Below are 18,253 nucleotides of genomic sequence, written 5' to 3' on the forward strand. Positions count from 1 at the left end.
GAATGTAGTACTAGTAATCAGAATGTAGTACAAGTAATCAGAATATCAGAATGTAGTACTAGTAATCAGAATGTAGTACTAGTAATCAGAATGTAGTACTAGTAATCAGAATGTAGTAGTACCGAATACACCGAATACAAGTACAAGTTTCCAGTAAATCTTCTCTTTCATTTGGTGGTTTTCGGAAACAGTGACTTTTCTAAAATCTGAGGAAATCATCACGGTATTTGAAATAGTATGAAAATTGTATTTCTTTTTGAAACGCAGCTGTTGTATAGTATAGTGTGTATGTGTGTGCTATATTTATTATTTATTAAAGTTTGATAAAGTCCACGTGAAGGATCGTGTTTTCCTAATTCTGACGTTGTTGAGTTTGTGGTAAATATTGATTGGACAATTTTGTAGAAGTTGAAGAAAGATTGAAATTTTATTTGTCACAAATGAATACAAATTAACATTCCATCAACATCGTAGAGTAAAAAAAGTGAGTTTTGATAATCAGTCAGTAATTTAAGTCAGTTTATTGTGTATTTTCTACATGCCCCGGGCACCACAAGCCACTAGGGGGCGCCAAGGCTTCATCTGTGGATCCAAGACAGTTGAATGTGTCCAACACACAATAATCAACAAGCCATGTAGTGATTGTATTTATAATAATAATACACTGTCATAAAATATCTCTTGACCATAATATGTCTATGAAGTGTTTTTGCTCGAGTCATTTGAAATATTTTTTTTTTAAATAAAATCAATCAATGAATATTTGACATATTCTATGACTTTGCCTTTCATCGCTTCCATAGATATCACAGAATCTCAAATGTGTAAAACACTCTTTTACAACTCGCATTAATTTGGAAAATCACAATTAAAAGACACTGGGAAAATAGAGCCTCAACAGCTTCATCATTTACTGCATCATTTGACTCTTTTAATTAATTATGCAAAATATTGAAAAACAAAATCCCTTGGATGACGTTTCTGTCTCTGAGCGTTTCACCAAAAGTGAAAAAAGTTTTCTGTAAACATGTGAAATAGAATAAAAACCATATATGACACAATAAGTATGAATCCATAAATCCATAAATCCATGCAGCGTTTACAGCACGGAGCAGCGTCCTTCCTCCAGAAACATCCTCCTCTTGATCTGATCCATCTCCATTTGGTGTTTGGTCTTGAGTCGGTCCAGTTCCACCTCGTTCACTTTTCCTCCAGCTTTTCTCTCAAATCTCTCCATTTCCTGTTGCTGTTTCTTCTCTAACTCTCTCGTTTTTCTGGCCCAATGATTTGTATTTTTCTCTAGAAGCTTCTTGGTGACGTTGTTCATCTCTTTCTCATGTTTTTTCTTTATTTCGTCCACCTTTTCCTTCAGCTGCTGCTTCCTCTCGTTCCACAGCTTGGATTCTACATCTTTTAATTGTTTTTGGTGTTTCTCAGACAGTTCTTTCTTTCTCAGTGAGAGGTCTTCTTCTTCCACTTGCTCCAGGTCTTCCACTTCCTCCAGGTCTTCCACTTCCTCCAGGTCTTCCACTTCTAGCTTCTGCCTTTTCTTTAGCTTCTCTACTTTCCGTTTACGCTCTTGTTCAAACTGATCCGAAACCTCTTTTTCGCACGTTTTTACCTCTTGTTTGTGCTTTCTCTGGATGTTCCTTATCTCCTCGTTGTTCTTCTTCTCTTCCATCAGGGCGATTATTGCCAAATCGATCAGTTCTTGCTTGTGTGCGCTCTGCAGTTTTTCCATGTCCGTTTTCAAAGTGGTTTCGTTGTGAGTCTTAAGGACTTCCAAGCTTTTGTATTCGCCCTCTTTTCGCGTGACGTCCTCTTTCAGGCGCTGAGCTTCTTCCAGGTGTCGGTTTATGAGCGCCGCAAAGTCGATCTCCTTTCCCTTCTTGAACTCGTTGAATTCTTCCGCCTGTTTCCGCGCCTCGTCCTTGTACTTCCTTTCCAGGTCGTCGATCTGTCGATGATGTTCCTTCTCCAGCTCCTTCCTCGTCGTCTCCTCTTGTTCGCGCAGTCGTCGATCGTTCTCTCTTTCCTTCGTCCACGTTTCCAGCTTTTCGTTGTACTCCTGCTCCTGCTTTCTGAGCCTCTCTTGCTCCTCCTGCCACTTCCTTTGCTCCTCTTCGTATCGTCTTTCGCTCTCCCCCCGTTCTTCCACCCAGGCTTTCCTTTCCCGCTCAATTTGATCTTTGCTCTCCAGAGATTTCAAATCAAAACTACGTAGAAGGTTCTCCTCCAGTTTCTGAATGTTCTGTTCATACTCCTGTCGTTGATCTTCCTCCATTTGTTTTTCCTTTCTATATTCCTCCTCTTTCTTCTTCTGATTCTTGCTCCACTGCTTCCGATCCTTTCTGATTTGAGTTTTCATTGCTCTCAGTTCTCTGTCCTTCTCTTCTCTCACTCTCTCCGTCTCCTCGCGCTCTTTGTCCATTTTGGTTTGGATTTCCCAAATCTCTCGTTCGTGTTGATCTCTCATTTCTTGCATTTCTCTCCTCAGCTCGTCCTCCTTTTCCTTCAGCAGCCGTTGCACCTCTTCCTGAATGGCGGCCTCGGCTTCTTTGAGCATGTCGTTTGTGTAGCAGCTTCCGCCGTTTTCCTCCACCAGAGCGTCAATCTTTTGGATCAGCTCATCGACCTGGACTTGTGTTTTACTCTCGTCGCAGTTGTTGAAGACCTGGTACCTGTTCCCACATTCGGAGATGAGCCTCTGACACAAAGGGTCACACTTGTTTTCAATAAAATCTTTAATGGTCGTCTTATTTTTATCCAACACATCTCCGTGAGTGAAGAGAACAATCGTGTATCTCTGCGCGTCTTTTCCAAACCCTTTCTTGATCAGGTTGAGGGTCTCGTTCTCCTCTGGCGTGAACCTGTCGATTCCCAGCACCAACAGAAAGACGTGCGGCCCCGGAGCCAAAAGACTGATGCATTTCATCATTTCATCGTTGATCTCGTGATTGGACATGCTCATGTCGAACAGGCCGGGCGTGTCCACGACATCCACGCAGCAGCGCTTCAGTTTGCTCTGCTCTTTCTGACAGAACTTGGTGGTGGCTTTTTGGCCGTAATCGCAGTTGAACACTTCTCTTCCCAGGATGGTGTTTCCAGAGGAGCTCTTGCCCCGGCCGGTCTTTCCAATCAGAACGATCCGCAGAGTCTTCTCGCTCGTTCTGCCCTCTGCAAACAAAGAAATCTGGGGTTACGACAGTTTGACAAGAACTGCATCAAAACACAACAGGCAATTCGGGATTCTAGTGTTTCTAGAGATTCACTGATACAGATATGACAAAGTGCAGGCAAACTCGACTTTAAGGAGCTTATCACCAGAGCAAGACTGTTTTCCCTTCTCGTTTATCCACTGGGACTTGTATTTGGAGTGATTTGGGTCATCTTTAGTCTACATTCAAGACGCAGTTGCCCTTCGATCACACGCTCGCTGATCCAGACTAAGCTCGTCAAACACATTGGATTTCTTGCCACCTTCACATAATAAATACGTGAAAACTGGAAGCGTGATCTGGTCATGATGTCTTTGAGTCTATTACAACATCTCACCACAGTTTTGAGTCTCAAAAGTGGATTATGTCGTCAGAAGATCTATCATTGTGGGAGAAGTTCTTTTGTCCTGTCATGTGAACACATGAAGTGATGTTTTATAAGTGCGTGTTTTACTCTCCTTCTGCGTTTGTCCTTGTCAGATTGTGTCCGAAACATCTAGAGCAGGACGTCAATCAACATGAACTGTGTCAAACGACTGATTAAAGACAAAGAATAGTGCAGTTTTTAATTAAAGTACTCACGTTTGACGAATCTTGTTTGAGAAGAAGATGCTCGAGTAAATCTTTCTATTTGAATCTTTGCAAATTCTTCTGTTGTGTACCGGTTCCTGGACTTTTCTATTTCTTCCACCACTTGAGGAACTTGTGCTTTGTCGTTGATGTTGAAGAAGACGCTTCCTCTACAGCTTTCACACAGACTCCGGAGGTCCTCGTGTCGGTTCACAAACTCAGTAAAAGCCGGGCTGTTGGGATCGGACTCCACGGTGAAGAGGACCACAGAGCAGTTGTTGATCCTGGAGCTGAAGGCGTCCTGGAGGGTTTTAAACTCTGCCTTGTCTTCATCGGTGAGAGCTTTCAGAGGTAAAACCATGACAAAAACGTGGACTCCATCTGGACCACACATGGAGATGCAGCTCAAACACTCCTCCATCACCTCCTTCTGGGTTTTCCCCGACAGCGCCGGCAGCTTCACGATAGAAACCGGTCTTGAGGACACTTCTCCGTCACGCTTCGTGCACTTTGATGGACTCCGGGCCGAATAACAGACTGCTTCACCTAAAATGGCTTGAGCCACAGACGCCTTCCCTGATCCTTGTCTTCCAAAGAAAACTAAGTTCAGACGCATTTTTGTTTCTCTGGTTAATGTGACGCAAGATCCATGGTTTTTATCAACCATCGTTTCTATAATATTCATTAACTGGCTGCGGTTTTCTTTGAACATCTTGTAGAATCGTCCTTCGCAGTCACGAAGCAGCTGAGAAGCACCATCACTCTCTTCATCATGAGTAAAAACCACGACGGCAGATTTAAAAGCATTTGGCTCAAACAAAGTCAGGATGAAGTTGAGTGTTTGTCTGTGTCTCTCTTTGAATTCAGAAGGCTTCACTAAAAGCAGGAGCACGTTTGGACCTGGATCACACGCTCTCACACATCTCCTCATGTCGTCCATCACTTCTGGAACAGTCACACTGAAGACGTCTGTCGATCTCACTACTTTCAGGAGCTTCCCTCTCCATTCATCAATGTCTACTTTAGAGCTACTTTGATGACTCGATCTTTGGCATATCAGTTTAAGAAGGGCTTTCTTTTTCTCATCACTTCTTCCGATTAACAGAATTCGACCATGGCAGTCTGAGGGGAGAAACAGAATGACAGGTTAGTACACAGCTATTTGAAAATGAGTTTCAGTTGATTCTAGTGTAAAAACAGGACTATTTTGGAATAAACCAGGTCTGAAATAAATGTAATGTAATTCTTATACTAAACAAGGGTTATACAAAGGAGGACAAAATGTGGATTAAATTGACTGAATATTTGAACTGTGGAAACCACCAGAAGCTCTCGTGCTTCCAGTGGTACACGCACCAGAGTTTTAAAAACACTGCTCTAGACTAGAGCTTCTCACTCTGCATTTGAGTCAAACCTTAAACAGAAGAATTATGTCTCTGCATATTTTATCTCAAATAGTATTTATTATTATTACAGTGTATTTATATAGCTCTTTTCCACCTTCAAGGCCCTCGACGTGCTTCACGTGGCAACGACATTCCCTGACCAGGTGTGGCAGCAGGTGTGGCAGGTGTGACAGCAGGTGTGGCAGGTTTGACAGCAGGTGTGGAAGCAGGTGTGGCAGGTGTGGTAGCAGGTGTGGCAGGTGTGACAGGTGTGGCAGGTGTGACAGCAGGTGTGGCAGCAGGTGTGGAAGCAGGTGTGGCAGGTGTGACAGCAGGTGTGGAAGGTGTGGTAGCAGGTGTGACAGGTGTGACAGCAGGTGTGGAAGCAGGTGTGGTAGCAGGTGTGGCAGGTGTGACAGCAGGTGTGGAAGGTGTGGTAGCAGGTGTGGCAGGTGTGACAGGTGTGGCAGGTGTGACAGCAGGTGTGGCAGCAGGTGTGGCAGCAGGTGTGGAAGCAGGTGTGGCAGGTCTGGTAGCAGGTGTGGAAGCAGGTGTGGCAGGTGTGGTAGCAGGTGTGGCAGGTGTGACAGGTGTGGCAGGTGTGACAGCAGGTGTGGCAGCAGGTGTGGCAGCAGGTGTGGCAGGTGTGACAGGTGTGGCAGCAGGTGTGGCAGCAGGTGTGGCAGCAGGTGTGGCAGGTGTGGCAGCAGGTGTGGAAGCAGGTGTGACAGCAGGTGTGACAGGTGTGGCAGTAGGTGTGACAGGTGTGGAAGCAGGTGTGACAGGTGTGGCAGTAGGTGTGGAAGCAGGTGTAACAGCAGGTGTGACAGGTGTGGAAGCAGGTGTGGCAGGTGTGGCAGCAGGTGTGACAGGTGTGACAGGTGTGACAGACGTGATTTGAGTTGTTCATTCTGGTTTGGTGTTTGGCGTTTGGGACTAGAAGAACGGGGCGGATCTGAATCTGTGACTTGTGGCTTAACATCCACAACCCTTGAAACATGAAAAGTTAAGAAAATATATCTCAACATTTCCTAGCAGACTAAATGGATTTAAAGGACCTGAAATACTTGTTTCATGGCACTTTTTGTCCAATACATCTGGTTTCAGTACAAACATGACAGAAGAACTGCAGTGACGTTTCCACAGAAGTTCTGTTCTATAGTAAAACCGATCTCGATTCTCATGGAATAATTACCTTGTGGGTCACTTTTACTGGGACTGGATTGGATCCCAGTCAATCCTGTAATGAAATCACAATGACACTTTACAAAACAGTAAGCAGAAAATGCACAGAATATATCTTAGTTGTTAGACTTACCAGAGTTTTTAACAGTTTCGACGAGCCCAGTTAAACCTTCTTTCATTCTGAGGGCGAGATTAGGCTTTTCTGAAGCTGCAGGTGTGACGGTATCTTCAAACCTCTCATACTTTAAATGTTCTCCGGAATTCTCTTGAACTATCTGCGCCAGTCGTGTAAACAACACTTTGCGTGTAAAACCCTTCAGTTCTTCGTCCTCAGAGTGTTCCATGCACATAAACCTGAATCTGCATTCTGTGATCAGGCTTTGTAAATGAGGCTCCTTCAGCACATTCAGTCGGCTGGTGGACAACAGCACCAGCGCGTGCTGGAACCACTGCTCGCAGAACCTGGTCAATGACGTCTGAAGCCGCAGACGTTGTGGTTCTGTGAAGTTCTCTGGCTTTAGAACCAGCAGGAGCACATGTGGCCCGGGTTCAGCGGCCTGTGCAGCCTCAGAGACTAAGACGCTCAGCCGGGCATCGGTCAGGTCTGGGCGGAGCAGGTCTGCAGCGTTAGTGACGGTTATGGTCTTGTCCTTTGATAGAACCGCTCGTTCTGTCACACAGTCCTGCGGGTCTGCGTCCTCATCGAAAACACGAGCGTTCACTAAGAGGTTCCCCACCACAGCTCGGTCAGTCCAGCTGTTCCCCAGAAGAATCACGCGCAGTTCAGGAACTGGAATGAAAACATGCATTAGTTTTAATGCAGCATCTGAAAATCAGCCTCATTTAAAGAAAACAACAAAATATTCATGTTTGAGGCGGTCTCACTAAAGGGTCTCCTGAGCGGCTTTGACCGTTCGCAAAGTTTATTTGTAGAACACATTTCACACACACGGCAATTCAAACACAACAAGAGGCCGGTCCATGTTTAGTCCTGACTCTGGCACCAGCAGGAGGCCGGTCCATGTTCAGTCCTGACTCTGGCACCAGCAGGAGGCTGGTCCATGTTTAGTCCTGACTCTGGCACCAGCAGGAGGCTGGTCCATGTTTAGTCCTGACTCTGGCACCAGCAGGAGGCCGGTCCATGTTTAGTCCTGACTCTGGCACCAGCAGGAGGCTGGTCCATGTTTAGTCCTGACTCTGGCACCAGCAGGAGGCTGGTCCATGTTTAGTCCTGACTCTGGCACCAGCAGGAGGCCGCTCCATGTTTAGTCCTGACTCTGGCACCAGCAGGAGGCCGGTCCATGTTTAGTCCTGACTCTGGCACCAGCAGGAGGCTGGTCCATGTTTAGTCCTGACTCTGGCACCAGCAGGAGGCCGGTCCATGTTTAGTCCTGACTCTGGCACCAGCAGGAGGCCGGTCCATGTTTAATCCTGACTCTGGCACCAGCAGGAGGCCGGTCCATGTTTAGTCCTGACTCTGGCACCAGCAGGAGGCCGGTCCATGTTTAGTCCTGACTCTGGCACCAGCAGGAGGCCGGTCCATGTTTAGTCCTGACTCTGGCACCAGCAGGAGGCCGGTCCATGTTTAGTCCTGACTCTGGCACCAGCAGGAGGCCGGTCCACACACTGATCTGTTGATGCAGTGACAGAGTGAATGGTCCATATTCACCTGTGACAGTGAAACATAGATCTGACTCGTCTGCATCATGTGATTCATTTTCACTGCGTGTCATGTGACCTAACAGCAGCATGTAGAGGTTGAACAGAAGGGGTCCCAGGACTGACCCTTGGAGCACCCACAGGTCAGGGGCATATGGTCTGAGACACAAAGTACTTCCTGTCTTCCATGATCGACAAAGGAGAATGTCTTAAGGAGAATGATAAAAGTGTTTGTGTGAAAAACAGATCCTTAAACTAGAAATGTTGTAATGGCAGAAACTGTTGTGACTGTGGAATGTTGATGATGATCGAGTGAAAAGTCTAGAAAATATGGAGAAAATGATCAATTAAAAAAAGGTGTGGGTGTAATTCCTCATTCGTCCAGGAGGGTTCCATTGAAGGAAAAGATTCAGTTTCATCTGGACTCAGTTTGTTGATGAGTCGAAAAGTTTTGTTTTTTCAGATCCAGATGAAAAAAAACATTTTTGTTTTGATTTGTTTTTTTTTAGTACGGCGAATAAAATACTGAAAAGATTTGGGGGGGAAACCAAAACATTGTTTGACAGTACTTTTGTTTTTTAAACGTGTAAATGTTGAAAACTTTGAAAATGTTTAAACTTTTAAAAATCTGAAACATTGTAAATGTTGAAACATTTGAAAGTCTTTACAGTTCTGCAAAGTCAGAACCATTTGAAACAGTCCAACATTAGAAGCATGCGTTGCCATGGAAACCAATGGAAACAAATAGGGAAACTTTTAACTTGTCATTCTGAAAAAACGACAGGATGAAAAAATACAAAAATGAACACCAATAATCACAAGGTCAACTTCTCGACCAAACATGTGACCTGCGAAGGAGCCAGTGAAACATGTGACCTGCGAAGGAGCCAGTGAAACATGTGACCTGCGAAGGAGCCAGTGAAACATGTGACCTGCGAAGGAGCCAGTGAAACATGTGACCTGCGAAGGAGCCAGTGAAACATGTGACCTGCGAAGGAGCCAGTGAAACATGTGACCTGCGAAGGAGCCAGTGAAACATGTGACCTGCGAAGGAGCCAGTGAAACATGTGACCTGCGAAGGAGCCAGTGAAACATGTGACCTGCGAAGGAGCCAGTGAAACATGTGACCTGCGAAGGAGCCAGTGAAACATGTGACCTGCGAAGGAGCCAGTGAAACATGTGACCTGCGAAGGAGCCAGTGAAACATGTGACCTGCGAAGGAGCCAGTGAAACATGTGACCTGCGAAGGAGCCAGTGAAACATGTGACCTGCGAAGGAGCCAGTGAAACATGTGACCTGCGAAGGAGCCAGTGAAACATGTGACCTGCGAAGCAGCCAGTGAAACATGTGACCTGCGAAGGAGCCAGTGAAACATGTGACCTGCGAAGGAGCCAGTGAAACATGTGACCTGCGAAGGAGCCAGTGAAACATGTGACCTGCGAAGGAGCCAGTGAAACATGTGACCTGCGAAGGAGCCAGTGAAACATGTGACCTGCGAAGGAGCCAGTGAAACATGTGACCTGCGAAGGAGCCAGTGAAACATGTGACCTGCGAAGGAGCCAGTGAAACATGTGACCTGCGAAGGAGCCAGTGAAACATGTGACCTGCGAAGGAGCCAGTGAAACATGTGACCTGCGAAGGAGCCAGTGAAACATGTGACCTGCGAAGGAGCCAGTGAAACATGTGACCTGCGAAGCAGCCAGTGAAACATGTGACCTGCGAAGGAGCCAGTGAAACATGTGACCTGCGAAGGAGCCAGTGACCTGACCCACATCCACCAAGAGTAATAGCAATAACCAGAGTGAAGAGTGAACACATTTAGAACAATTATCACATGTAAAAACAGACAAAAAATGGGGAAAATGGAAAATGAAAAAAGAAAAATAATAAAAACAGCAGAAGAAATCGTGACAGCAGAACTGGTGGTAATAACCGTCATGTAATAAAGAGTTTATAAATACATCGTTTGCAGCTGAAACAAAGAGTTGTGGTTTTGTCTTTCGTTCTGAGATAATCATGACGTCCAGAAGTCTTTGTTTCCCTTCATCCTTCTGGTTCATGTGACTGGATTATTTGGGCAGTTTAATGTGACGGTCAGTGGAATGTGGAGCTGGACAGAGAAGAGCGGTCAGCATGTTCCAGCGCCTCCTGCTGGTGCTGCTGGTGCATTACCAGTCCATGTGGCGTTGCCCTTGTGGCTGTTTTGGCTCATATTTATTCCCCCGTTTGACAATTGAGTGAAAGTTTGTATCTACATTTTGGGTTAAATTGCGTAGGTTATTTAAATATTGTGTCCATGAGTTATTAAATGAAGCAGGTTACAGGTAGGCCTACATTCTACACACGGGCCTATAATACTTATTCTCAGCACCCCTAAACCAAAATATGATCCTCAGTCTTTTTATCATTTCCATTCCATGAAAAATGTACCGAACAACAGTAATAACACAGTAATAACACAGTAATAACACAGTAATAACAGTAATAACACAGTAAGAACAGTAATAACACAGTAATAACACAGTAATAACACAGTAATAACAGTAATAACACAGTAATAACACAGTAATAACACAGTAATAACAGCCTTCTGCAGCGTAACGTCAGGTCGAGTTCTGTGTTGTTCAAACTTACAGTCAAGTAGGAACTCCCGAAATATCTCAGACATACTGGAGCGTCTCGACGGCTTCCATGCTGCGAATGACATAATAATGTTAGTCCTATGCTTTTCTGTAAAAGAAATAATAACAGTTTAAATGACTTCTTTCACATTCTTGTTCCTGAGTTTCTGACTCTGTTGTAATGAACCATGGGGTTTATAAAAGTCAAGCCGCTTGTTGAGAGGATGAAATAAATGAAGATAAGTTTGTTATCTGAAGTTCAAGAGCAGGACCACGCCCCTTTCACGCCCCTTTCACGCCCCTTCCTGCGGCTACTTACATGACGTCGTGCCCCTCCCTCTTTAGTCATTGTAATCATTCTCATTTATGTCCTACACGGGGGATCGAGGAGCCTACAGCCCTCATCGCCTGAAGACCCCAAACTGCCTCCACCTCTTTGTGTTGTTCATGTTTCTCCTACGTCAATAAACATTTTGCATCGTAGCCGGGGGCGTGGCCCTTCTTAGTGAACTAATCAAATGAAACACAACTTATGCTTGAAATAATTTTCCATTGAATGATTCTGATCTGAAACATGTCGCGAGGTTTAATAATGCAAAGTGTGAATGTTTGTTGTTGTTACTTCAGCTTCATTCATTCGTCTGGTACATTGGGCCCGTTAGGGGCCCGACGGACTGGAGCCCGTTAGGGGCCCGAGGGACTGGAGCCCGTTGGGGCCCGAGGGGCTGGAGCCCATTAAGGGCCCGAGGGGCTGGAGCCCGTTAGGGGCCCGAGGGACTGCAGCCCGTTAGGGGCCGAGGGACTGGAGCCCGTTGGGGCCGAGGGGCTGAAGCCCGTTGGGGCCTGAGGGGCTGGAGCCCATTAGGGGCCCGAGGAGCTGGAGCCCGTTAGGGGCCCGCGGGACTGTTAGGGGCCCGCGGGACTGGAGCCGGTCCCAGTGACGTTGACACTTTGAACTCACCATCTTCAGCTGCAGTTGCCATTGTCTTACTTCAACTTGGTTCCACATCGAAGCTTTGAAGACACAAATCACAGTCATTAGTATTTATTACATTGATGTGTATTTATCAAGTGCTTTGAAAGGTTAAATGAACCGTATGTTTATGTTCACGTGCAACAGGTCGAGGCTCGTCGGGCCATTTTCTTATTCTAAAAAGAAAAAAGAAGTTAAGTTTGACTCGTGGAATGTAATTAGTGAGAGATAATGATGAAGTCAGGTTACGTCATTATACGTTTGTAAAGGTAAATACTGCATTCATGTTACTATTATCATGAATATGAACAATAGTATTTAAGCCTCGTGAAGCTAAAACAAAAGTGAAACTAAAATGATCGAGCCTCTAAAATGAACCACTTGAAAAAGGCTCCAAACTCTCCTTTATGTCTCTTTATTTTGCACAAATACTTAATCTGTGCAAATGTAGAGAAGATCTGTCAAAAACACCAGAAATGCAGCACAAAATAACACAAAAGCGTCACGAACCTTCAGCGCAGCGCTCTTTCGGCCGCTCCAGTGACGTCATCACGTCACGCCCCCGGTCACGCACAGTAGACACGTGGGCGCGCGCTCACGTCTGCACGCGGAACACACGCGGGACACACACGCGGGACAGACGCGGGACAGACGCGGGAGCGGCTCCCGGTGCTTCACAGTGATGAGTTCTGTTTAGTTTGAAGTGTTCAAGTTTGTTTGGTTCATTCGACATTTCCACGTGTTTATTTTACGTGACACTAAAATAAACGCTGCTTTTCGAAAATAGAAATCCACGATATTAGACCCTGTGATTTAAAGTCTTAAAGTTTGTCCTTGTGGTAAATATTGATTGTACTTTTACATCAGTCGTGTTGCACTTTGTGAAGAAAATTTGACCAAAGTTGAAAATGACGGGAAACAGAGCAGAATCCCTCTGTGATGTCATCAAAAAGCGCCGTTCCAACAACACTTTGAATGTGACTTACACCTTTCTGACAGTTTAAACAATCATTCAACGAAATAAGATGTAAGATTTAAATAGACTTTGGCTCTTGTTTACTCTCTGGTTGCTAGGTAACAGTTGCAGAATTGCCGCTATGTCATATTTGCTGGGAACGTCAAACGAGGAAGTGACATTATAAACGTCACCAAAACGACAAAATGCTTTGACACTCAAGGGTCGTCTTACTGCGAGCGCCTCTCCACAGACCGGACCTGTAACCCGCTCGTCTTACTGCGAGCGCCTCTCCACAGACCGGACCTGTAACCCGCTCGTCTTACTGCGAGCGCCTCTCCACAGACCGGACCTGTAACCCGCTCGTCTTACTGCGAGCGCCTCTCCACAGACCGGACCTGTAACCCGCTCGTCTTACTGCGAGCGCCTCTCCACAGACCTGACCTGTAACCTGCTCGTCTTACTGCGAGCGCCTCTCCACAGACCGGACCTGTAACCCGCTCGTCTTACTGCGAGCGCCTCTCCACAGACCGGACCTGTAACCCGCTCGTCTTACTGCGAGTTCCAATTCAAGTATTAAAACAACACTTTAAACTACATCAAAACTGTTAACTGTTGTTGTTGTGTTACTTTTAATGCAGCCTTCTTCTTCTTCTTCTTCTTCTTCTTCTTCTTCTTCTTCTTGTTTTACGCTTTACTGTAAAAAAAAAGAAAAAAAGAAGAAAGAATTCAATGACCTGTTGTTGCTTGATGACATCATTAAAACTATGATGTCATATAGTCCTACAGCTTATGAGTCAAGTCCTCATTTAGCTACCAAACGCCATTAAAAGCACCACAACAACAACAACAACACAACAACCGCCATTAAAAGCGCCACAACAACAACAACAACAACAACACAACAACAACCGCCATTAAAAGCACCACAACAACAACAACAGCCATTAGAAGAAGAAGAAATCTGTGTGAAAAAGTCTAAGGAATAAAGTCTGGCAATAATTTAGCGCTTGGATACCAACCGCCATAAAACACCGAAGAAGAAGAAGAAGAAGAAGAAGAAGAAGAAGAAGAAGAAGAAGAAGAAGAAGAAGAAGAAGAAGAAGAAGAAGAAGAAGAAGAAGAAGGAGAAGGAGAAGAAGGAGAAGGAGAAGGAGAAGGAGAAGGAGAAGGAGAAGGAGAAGGGGACTCTTAAGGCCATCTAAACTGTAAAGTATAAAGTCTAAAAAATAAAGTAGGTGGCGGTAAATGCCCCTTGGCCGCCATTAAAACAACAACAACAACAACAGATCGGACTTGTTTATTCTATACTCGACGTGTCAAGCACTGCTCATTCCCTCATGGCAAACCTGGACTGGGACGTGCACCTGGCACTGCCCAACTGCAACGCACAAAACAGAGCGCTGATAGAAGAGCTTCAAAATAAAAACAAGCAACTGATGGAAGTGGAGGAGAAACTCAGGAAGAACAAAGATGTGAAGCAGATGCAGACCGCAGACCTCAAGTTCCTCAAACAAACGCTGGAAAGCGCTGAGGCTTTTTACCGAGCCGTGGCGAGAGAGGAGGAATCGGAGAAGCACCTGACGGCACTGGCGGAGCGAGAGGCCGGGCGACTGGCGCAGGAGTCCTCCAAGTTGAAAAATGAGGTCCGAACGTTGGACGACCGGAGCAACATGACGGAGATCCAGATATCCAAGGTCAAACAGAAGCTGCAAGACTTCAAGAATCAGATGAACTGGAACCAGCAGACAATGGACGCCTTCTTAGAGGAGTCGGGCCACAAAGACGAGGACACCATGGCCATTATCAAGTACCGCCAACAGGACGAGCAGACCATCAAGTCCCTCACTTTAGACATTGAGAAGATGACTGTGGAGGTCAAGGAAAAACGCAAAGCTCTCGACAAAGAGGTAACGGAGACACTGTCTACACAGATTGCCCTGGACCAAACCAATGACAATATGCGTCAAGTTCATCAGGAAACACAGCAGTTCATTCAGCAGTGGGAATTCACCCTGAAGCACATGAAGCAAAGCGACAGTGAGATGAATGACTGTGCCAAGCAATTGGCAGCGATGAACCAGCAAGTCAGAGAAAAGAACATCACTATTAGAGAAAATGAGCAGTTGCTCAAAGCCCAACAGATAAACAACAGAGAGATCGAGAGGAAAGTGCTGAGGGCCAAGCAGCTCGACCTCGAAATGCATAAGGAGCTGAAGGCGCACGAGGACAACTTCAACTGTCTCAAGGACGAGTTAAGCACCTGCAGGAATACTCTGGAGAGGACAAAATGGGAAGTGGATGCCGCTAAGCCCCGCATATCTCGACTGAAGAAAGAGATCTGTGACAATGATACAAAACTGACAACAGTCAGAGCCCGAAACAAAGGCCTGGAGGAGAAGCTCAAAAGAGTGACTGAGACAGCTCTGAGTGAAGAGGAAAAGGCGGCTCAGATGGAGCGCTTTCTTCAGGAGGAGGAGGAGACAATCGCAGAGTTGGAAAAGCATCTGCAAAAATACACGCAAGAGTTGTTCAATAGCAATAACAAGCTGCAGAGTCTGAAGGGTGAAGAGAAAAAGGCTCACTCCCAAATCAGCAGGAGCAAGAGCACCATTCTCAAGCTGGAAAATGAGCAAAGGAACGTTGAAAGGGCTCTACTGTCACAGCAGATAACCATAAACCAACAGGAAGCTGAAATCAACGCCCTCACTGCCAAACTGGAGCGGCTGCAGGGGACAAGGGACGCAGAGGAGAAGGAAACGTACGACAGGAAGATCTTAGAGCTGACGGTGGCTCTGGAGGAGAAGAGGAAACAAGCGGCTTCGCAGAGCAGCATGCTGAAGAAAGTCGAGGAGGACATCTGCAGTTTTAGAAAGAAACTGGACAGATGTGAAACCCAGAGGAGCAATCTGGAGGAGAAAGTGGAAGAGCTCGAGCTGCTGTGCAAGACCAACCAGAAGGAGCTCAATCTGTGTCGGTCGCAGAAGCCGCAAAACAAGATGGAGCACAATATCCTCAAAATGGAGGTGAAGCGTAAGCGCGATCTGTTGTACGATAAGAGTAACAGTGTGAAGTCTCTGGAGACACAGCGACTGGAGTTTCAGAGAGTGATGAAGGTGCAAGAGGAAACGATCCGCTTTAACAAAGAGGTGCAGGCCCAAGAGCTCAAGTTCATCGAGCAGGAGAGGCTCGAGCTGAGCGTAAAGTTGAATGAGAAGTTGTTAAAGGTCGACTTGACGATGAAACGCTTTGATGTTTTGACCATTTCCATGACGGGTCCCGAGGGGGAGGAGCCTGAAGTTTACTACGTCATACGGGCTGCCCAAGAAAAGGAAGATCTGAAGCGCAACAGAAACAGCCTGGACGCTAAAATACATAAAATTGAACGTGACAATCATGCACTAGAGAACACTATTTATATTTTCAACTGTTCCAACTCGTTATTTCGTGAGTCCTTGAATAGAGACAAAGAATCCATCCCCGAGTTCTCGGAAAAGACAAAGCTAGAGGAGCAGCTGAAGGAGGCAGAGGCCACACTGACGCTGAAGAAGATGCAAGTGCAGGGGCTGGAGCAGGATTTAGAGGACATGAACAGCACCTTTGAGAATCTGCTGCAGGAAGAAAGTCTCGAGAAAGAAAAGGTTGAGGGCAAGACGGCGCTCGTCGCTAAAATCAAAAAAGAAGTGGCGTCTCAGCAAGAAAAGATTGACAGAGCTGCAAAAGAGTGCTCAAAGTTGATAAGAGACATCCGCTCAGCTAAACAAAGCAAGGGTGAGACGTTTGAAGAGAAGGACATAAGGCTCAAAGAACTAAAGGAATTCCACCGAAACATTGACAAGATGCTGGTTGAAGCCATGCAGAAACACCCCGAGCTCAGAGCAGCGCTGACAATGACCTTTGATCAGGCAAACCTGTCTTTGCCTTCTCTGGCCTCCACTCCCTCCAGCGGCAGCAGCAGGACCAAATCCGGCGTGGCCCATAGCTCTGTATCACTGCCGTCCCCCTCGGGAAGCCGCGCTAGGTCCTCGAATTCCCAGTTGCCCACTGTGAACACGGTAGAGCTGGGCCTCAATCTACCCGTCGTGTCCCGTACACCCTTTGCCTACGGCAGCCTGAGCTCGTGCAGTGGCAGCAGAAAGAAACGATAGAGTCAAGACTGTATTATTTAAAACAGTCATTTCTAAAGTACAAAATAGAAGTACAAGATGTTCACTCAAAACTCAAACAGGTCGCCTCCACCTCGCATATTCCACCTGGTTCCTACAAAAAAAAAAAAACGTACAAACTTATTGCCTTAGCTAAACCAAGTAGCATCGCTTCAAAGAAAGGAGCAAAGGAAAAAACACCCTTTACTTATTTCTTTGGAGTAATTCATCTTTCATCCATCCATCTTCCACTTATCCAGGGCCGGGTCACGGGGGCAGCAGTCTAAGCAGGGATTCCCAGACTTCCTCTCCCCAGACACTTCACCCAACTCCTCCGGGGGGATCCCGAGGCGTTTCCAGGCCAGCCGAGAGACATCCAGCCGAGAGCCATCCGGCCGAGAGACATCCAGCCGAGAGACAACCAGCGAGTCCTGAGTCTTCCCCGGGACCGCTTCCCGGTGGGATATGCCCGAAACACCTCCCCAGGGTGGCGCCCAGGAGGCAACCGGAACAGATGCCCGAGCCACCTCAGCTGGAGGAGCAGCAGCTCACACACACCCCTTGAACAGAGGGACCATCACCCCGGTCTGCCAGTCCAGAGGCACTGTCCCCAACCGCCACCTGATGTGAGATGGGACCGCCAGAGACGTGTCAGTCAAGACAGTCCTACAACGGAGCCCTGCCACTGAGGAGTTTGACAACAACCTCAGTGACTTCAGCTTGGGTGATGGACGAGTCAGCCTCTGAGTCCCCGGTCTCTTCTTCCTCTTCAGAAGACGTGACTGAGGGATTAAGGAGATCCTCAAAGTCCTTCCACTGTCCGACGACATCCACAGTCGAGGTCAGAGGTCAGCAGGCCTCCACCCGCACCATAAATGGTGTTGGTGAAGCACTGCTTCCTCCTCCTGAGGCGCCGGACGGTTTGCCAGAATTTCTTTCAGGCCGACCTGATACTGATACTTGTCAACGGCCACAGGAGTCCTACCAGCCAAAGAGGCCTGTCATGCCTCCTTTTTCCGCCTGACGACATTACCTTACTTCCAATAATTTTAATCTTACATTTGATAAAGTTGTGTATTGGTTGTGTACATTTCACCATTCTCCTGTTCTTCTTTTGAAAACATTCACTTACACTTAACTGATAAGTTCAAATGTACAGTACAATAATAAAGTTTTTAGACTTGGTCCAGGGCAAAAATGGGTTGTTGGTAGAACATTTTATTGATCAAAAAGATTTGGTTTGTTTGAATGATGGGCAAGGGACCCAATATAATGTGAAAAACGTGCAACGAGATAGCGGGCTTTAGCAGTTGGGAAGTTCTTAATAGTTTGTCATTTGGAAGCGATCACTGCATTGAAAGCTTCTAGCCTGGTCATACTGTGCTGACTAAAAAAAAAAAAAAAACACAAATTCAAAAGCCATTTTTCAAACTGTCAGTGTTTTATGCCACAATTCACAGGAACTTGCTTCTGTGATTCGGTGCATCCTACGACGATGAACAATAATAAAAGCATTAGAATAATAATCTTATATAGAATAAG

The 18,253-nt window shown here is 46.1% G+C and overlaps 3 protein-coding genes across 3 annotated transcripts; 1 reads left to right on the plus strand and 2 right to left on the minus strand.

Annotated features, from left to right (window-relative positions):
• Positions 1-545: 545 nt before the first annotated feature.
• LOC140372006 (uncharacterized) lies at positions 546-4,888 on the minus strand. The gene is made up of 2 exons (XM_072459250.1): positions 3,801-4,888; positions 546-3,177 (listed from the first exon to the last, which is right to left on the minus strand). Exons 1-2 carry the CDS (start codon positions 4,726-4,728, stop codon positions 1,100-1,102), a joined length of 3,006 nt encoding a protein of 1,001 aa, XP_072315351.1. The 5' UTR covers positions 4,729-4,888; the 3' UTR covers positions 546-1,099.
• A 1,388-nt stretch (positions 4,889-6,276) lies between these two features.
• On the minus strand, positions 6,277-11,736 carry LOC140371573 (GTPase IMAP family member 4-like). Its single transcript, XM_072458741.1, has 4 exons — positions 11,600-11,736; positions 10,652-10,711; positions 6,492-7,148; positions 6,277-6,413 (listed from the first exon to the last, which is right to left on the minus strand). The coding sequence occupies exons 1-4, from the start codon at positions 11,619-11,621 to the stop codon at positions 6,277-6,279; spliced, it is 876 nt and encodes a 291-aa protein (XP_072314842.1). The 5' UTR covers positions 11,622-11,736.
• Positions 11,737-12,519: 783 nt separating this feature from the next.
• On the plus strand, positions 12,520-16,714 carry LOC140371574 (coiled-coil domain-containing protein 39-like). Its single transcript, XM_072458742.1, has 2 exons — positions 12,520-12,588; positions 13,856-16,714. The coding sequence occupies exons 1-2, from the start codon at positions 12,520-12,522 to the stop codon at positions 16,712-16,714; spliced, it is 2,928 nt and encodes a 975-aa protein (XP_072314843.1).
• The last annotated feature ends 1,539 nt before the right edge of the window (positions 16,715-18,253 follow it).

This window comes from Eucyclogobius newberryi, unplaced genomic scaffold (genome assembly GCF_026437365.1).
Source record: "Eucyclogobius newberryi isolate DKJ021-1_F unplaced genomic scaffold, fEucNew1.0.hap1 SCAF_22, whole genome shotgun sequence".
In the NCBI taxonomy this organism is placed as follows: Eukaryota; Metazoa; Chordata; class Actinopteri; order Gobiiformes; family Gobiidae; genus Eucyclogobius; species Eucyclogobius newberryi.

Excerpts from the sequence above, each read along its gene's own strand:
- LOC140372006 (XM_072459250.1), bottom strand. The coding sequence starts at position 4,728 with ATGGACGACATGAGGAGATGTGTGAGAGCGTGTGATCCAGGTCCAAAC. Across the intron at positions 3,178-3,800 it reads TCAAACAAGATTCGTCAAAC|AGGGCAGAACGAGCGAGAAG; the intron begins GTGAGTACTTTA and ends CTTTGTTTGCAG.
- LOC140371573 (XM_072458741.1), bottom strand. The coding sequence starts at position 11,621 with ATGGCAACTGCAGCTGAAGATG. Across the intron at positions 10,712-11,599 it reads GGCAACTGCAGCTGAAGATG|CATGGAAGCCGTCGAGACGC; the intron begins GTGAGTTCAAAG and ends TGTCATTCGCAG. Across the intron at positions 7,149-10,651 it reads TCGGGAGTTCCTACTTGACT|TTCCTGAACTGCGCGTGATT; the intron begins GTAAGTTTGAAC and ends TTTTCATTCCAG.
- LOC140371574 (XM_072458742.1), top strand. The coding sequence starts at position 12,520 with ATGACGGGAAACAGAGCAGAATCCCTCTGTGATGTCATCAAAAAGCGC. Across the intron at positions 12,589-13,855 it reads GTTCCAACAACACTTTGAAT|ATCGGACTTGTTTATTCTAT; the intron begins GTGACTTACACC and ends CAACAACAACAG.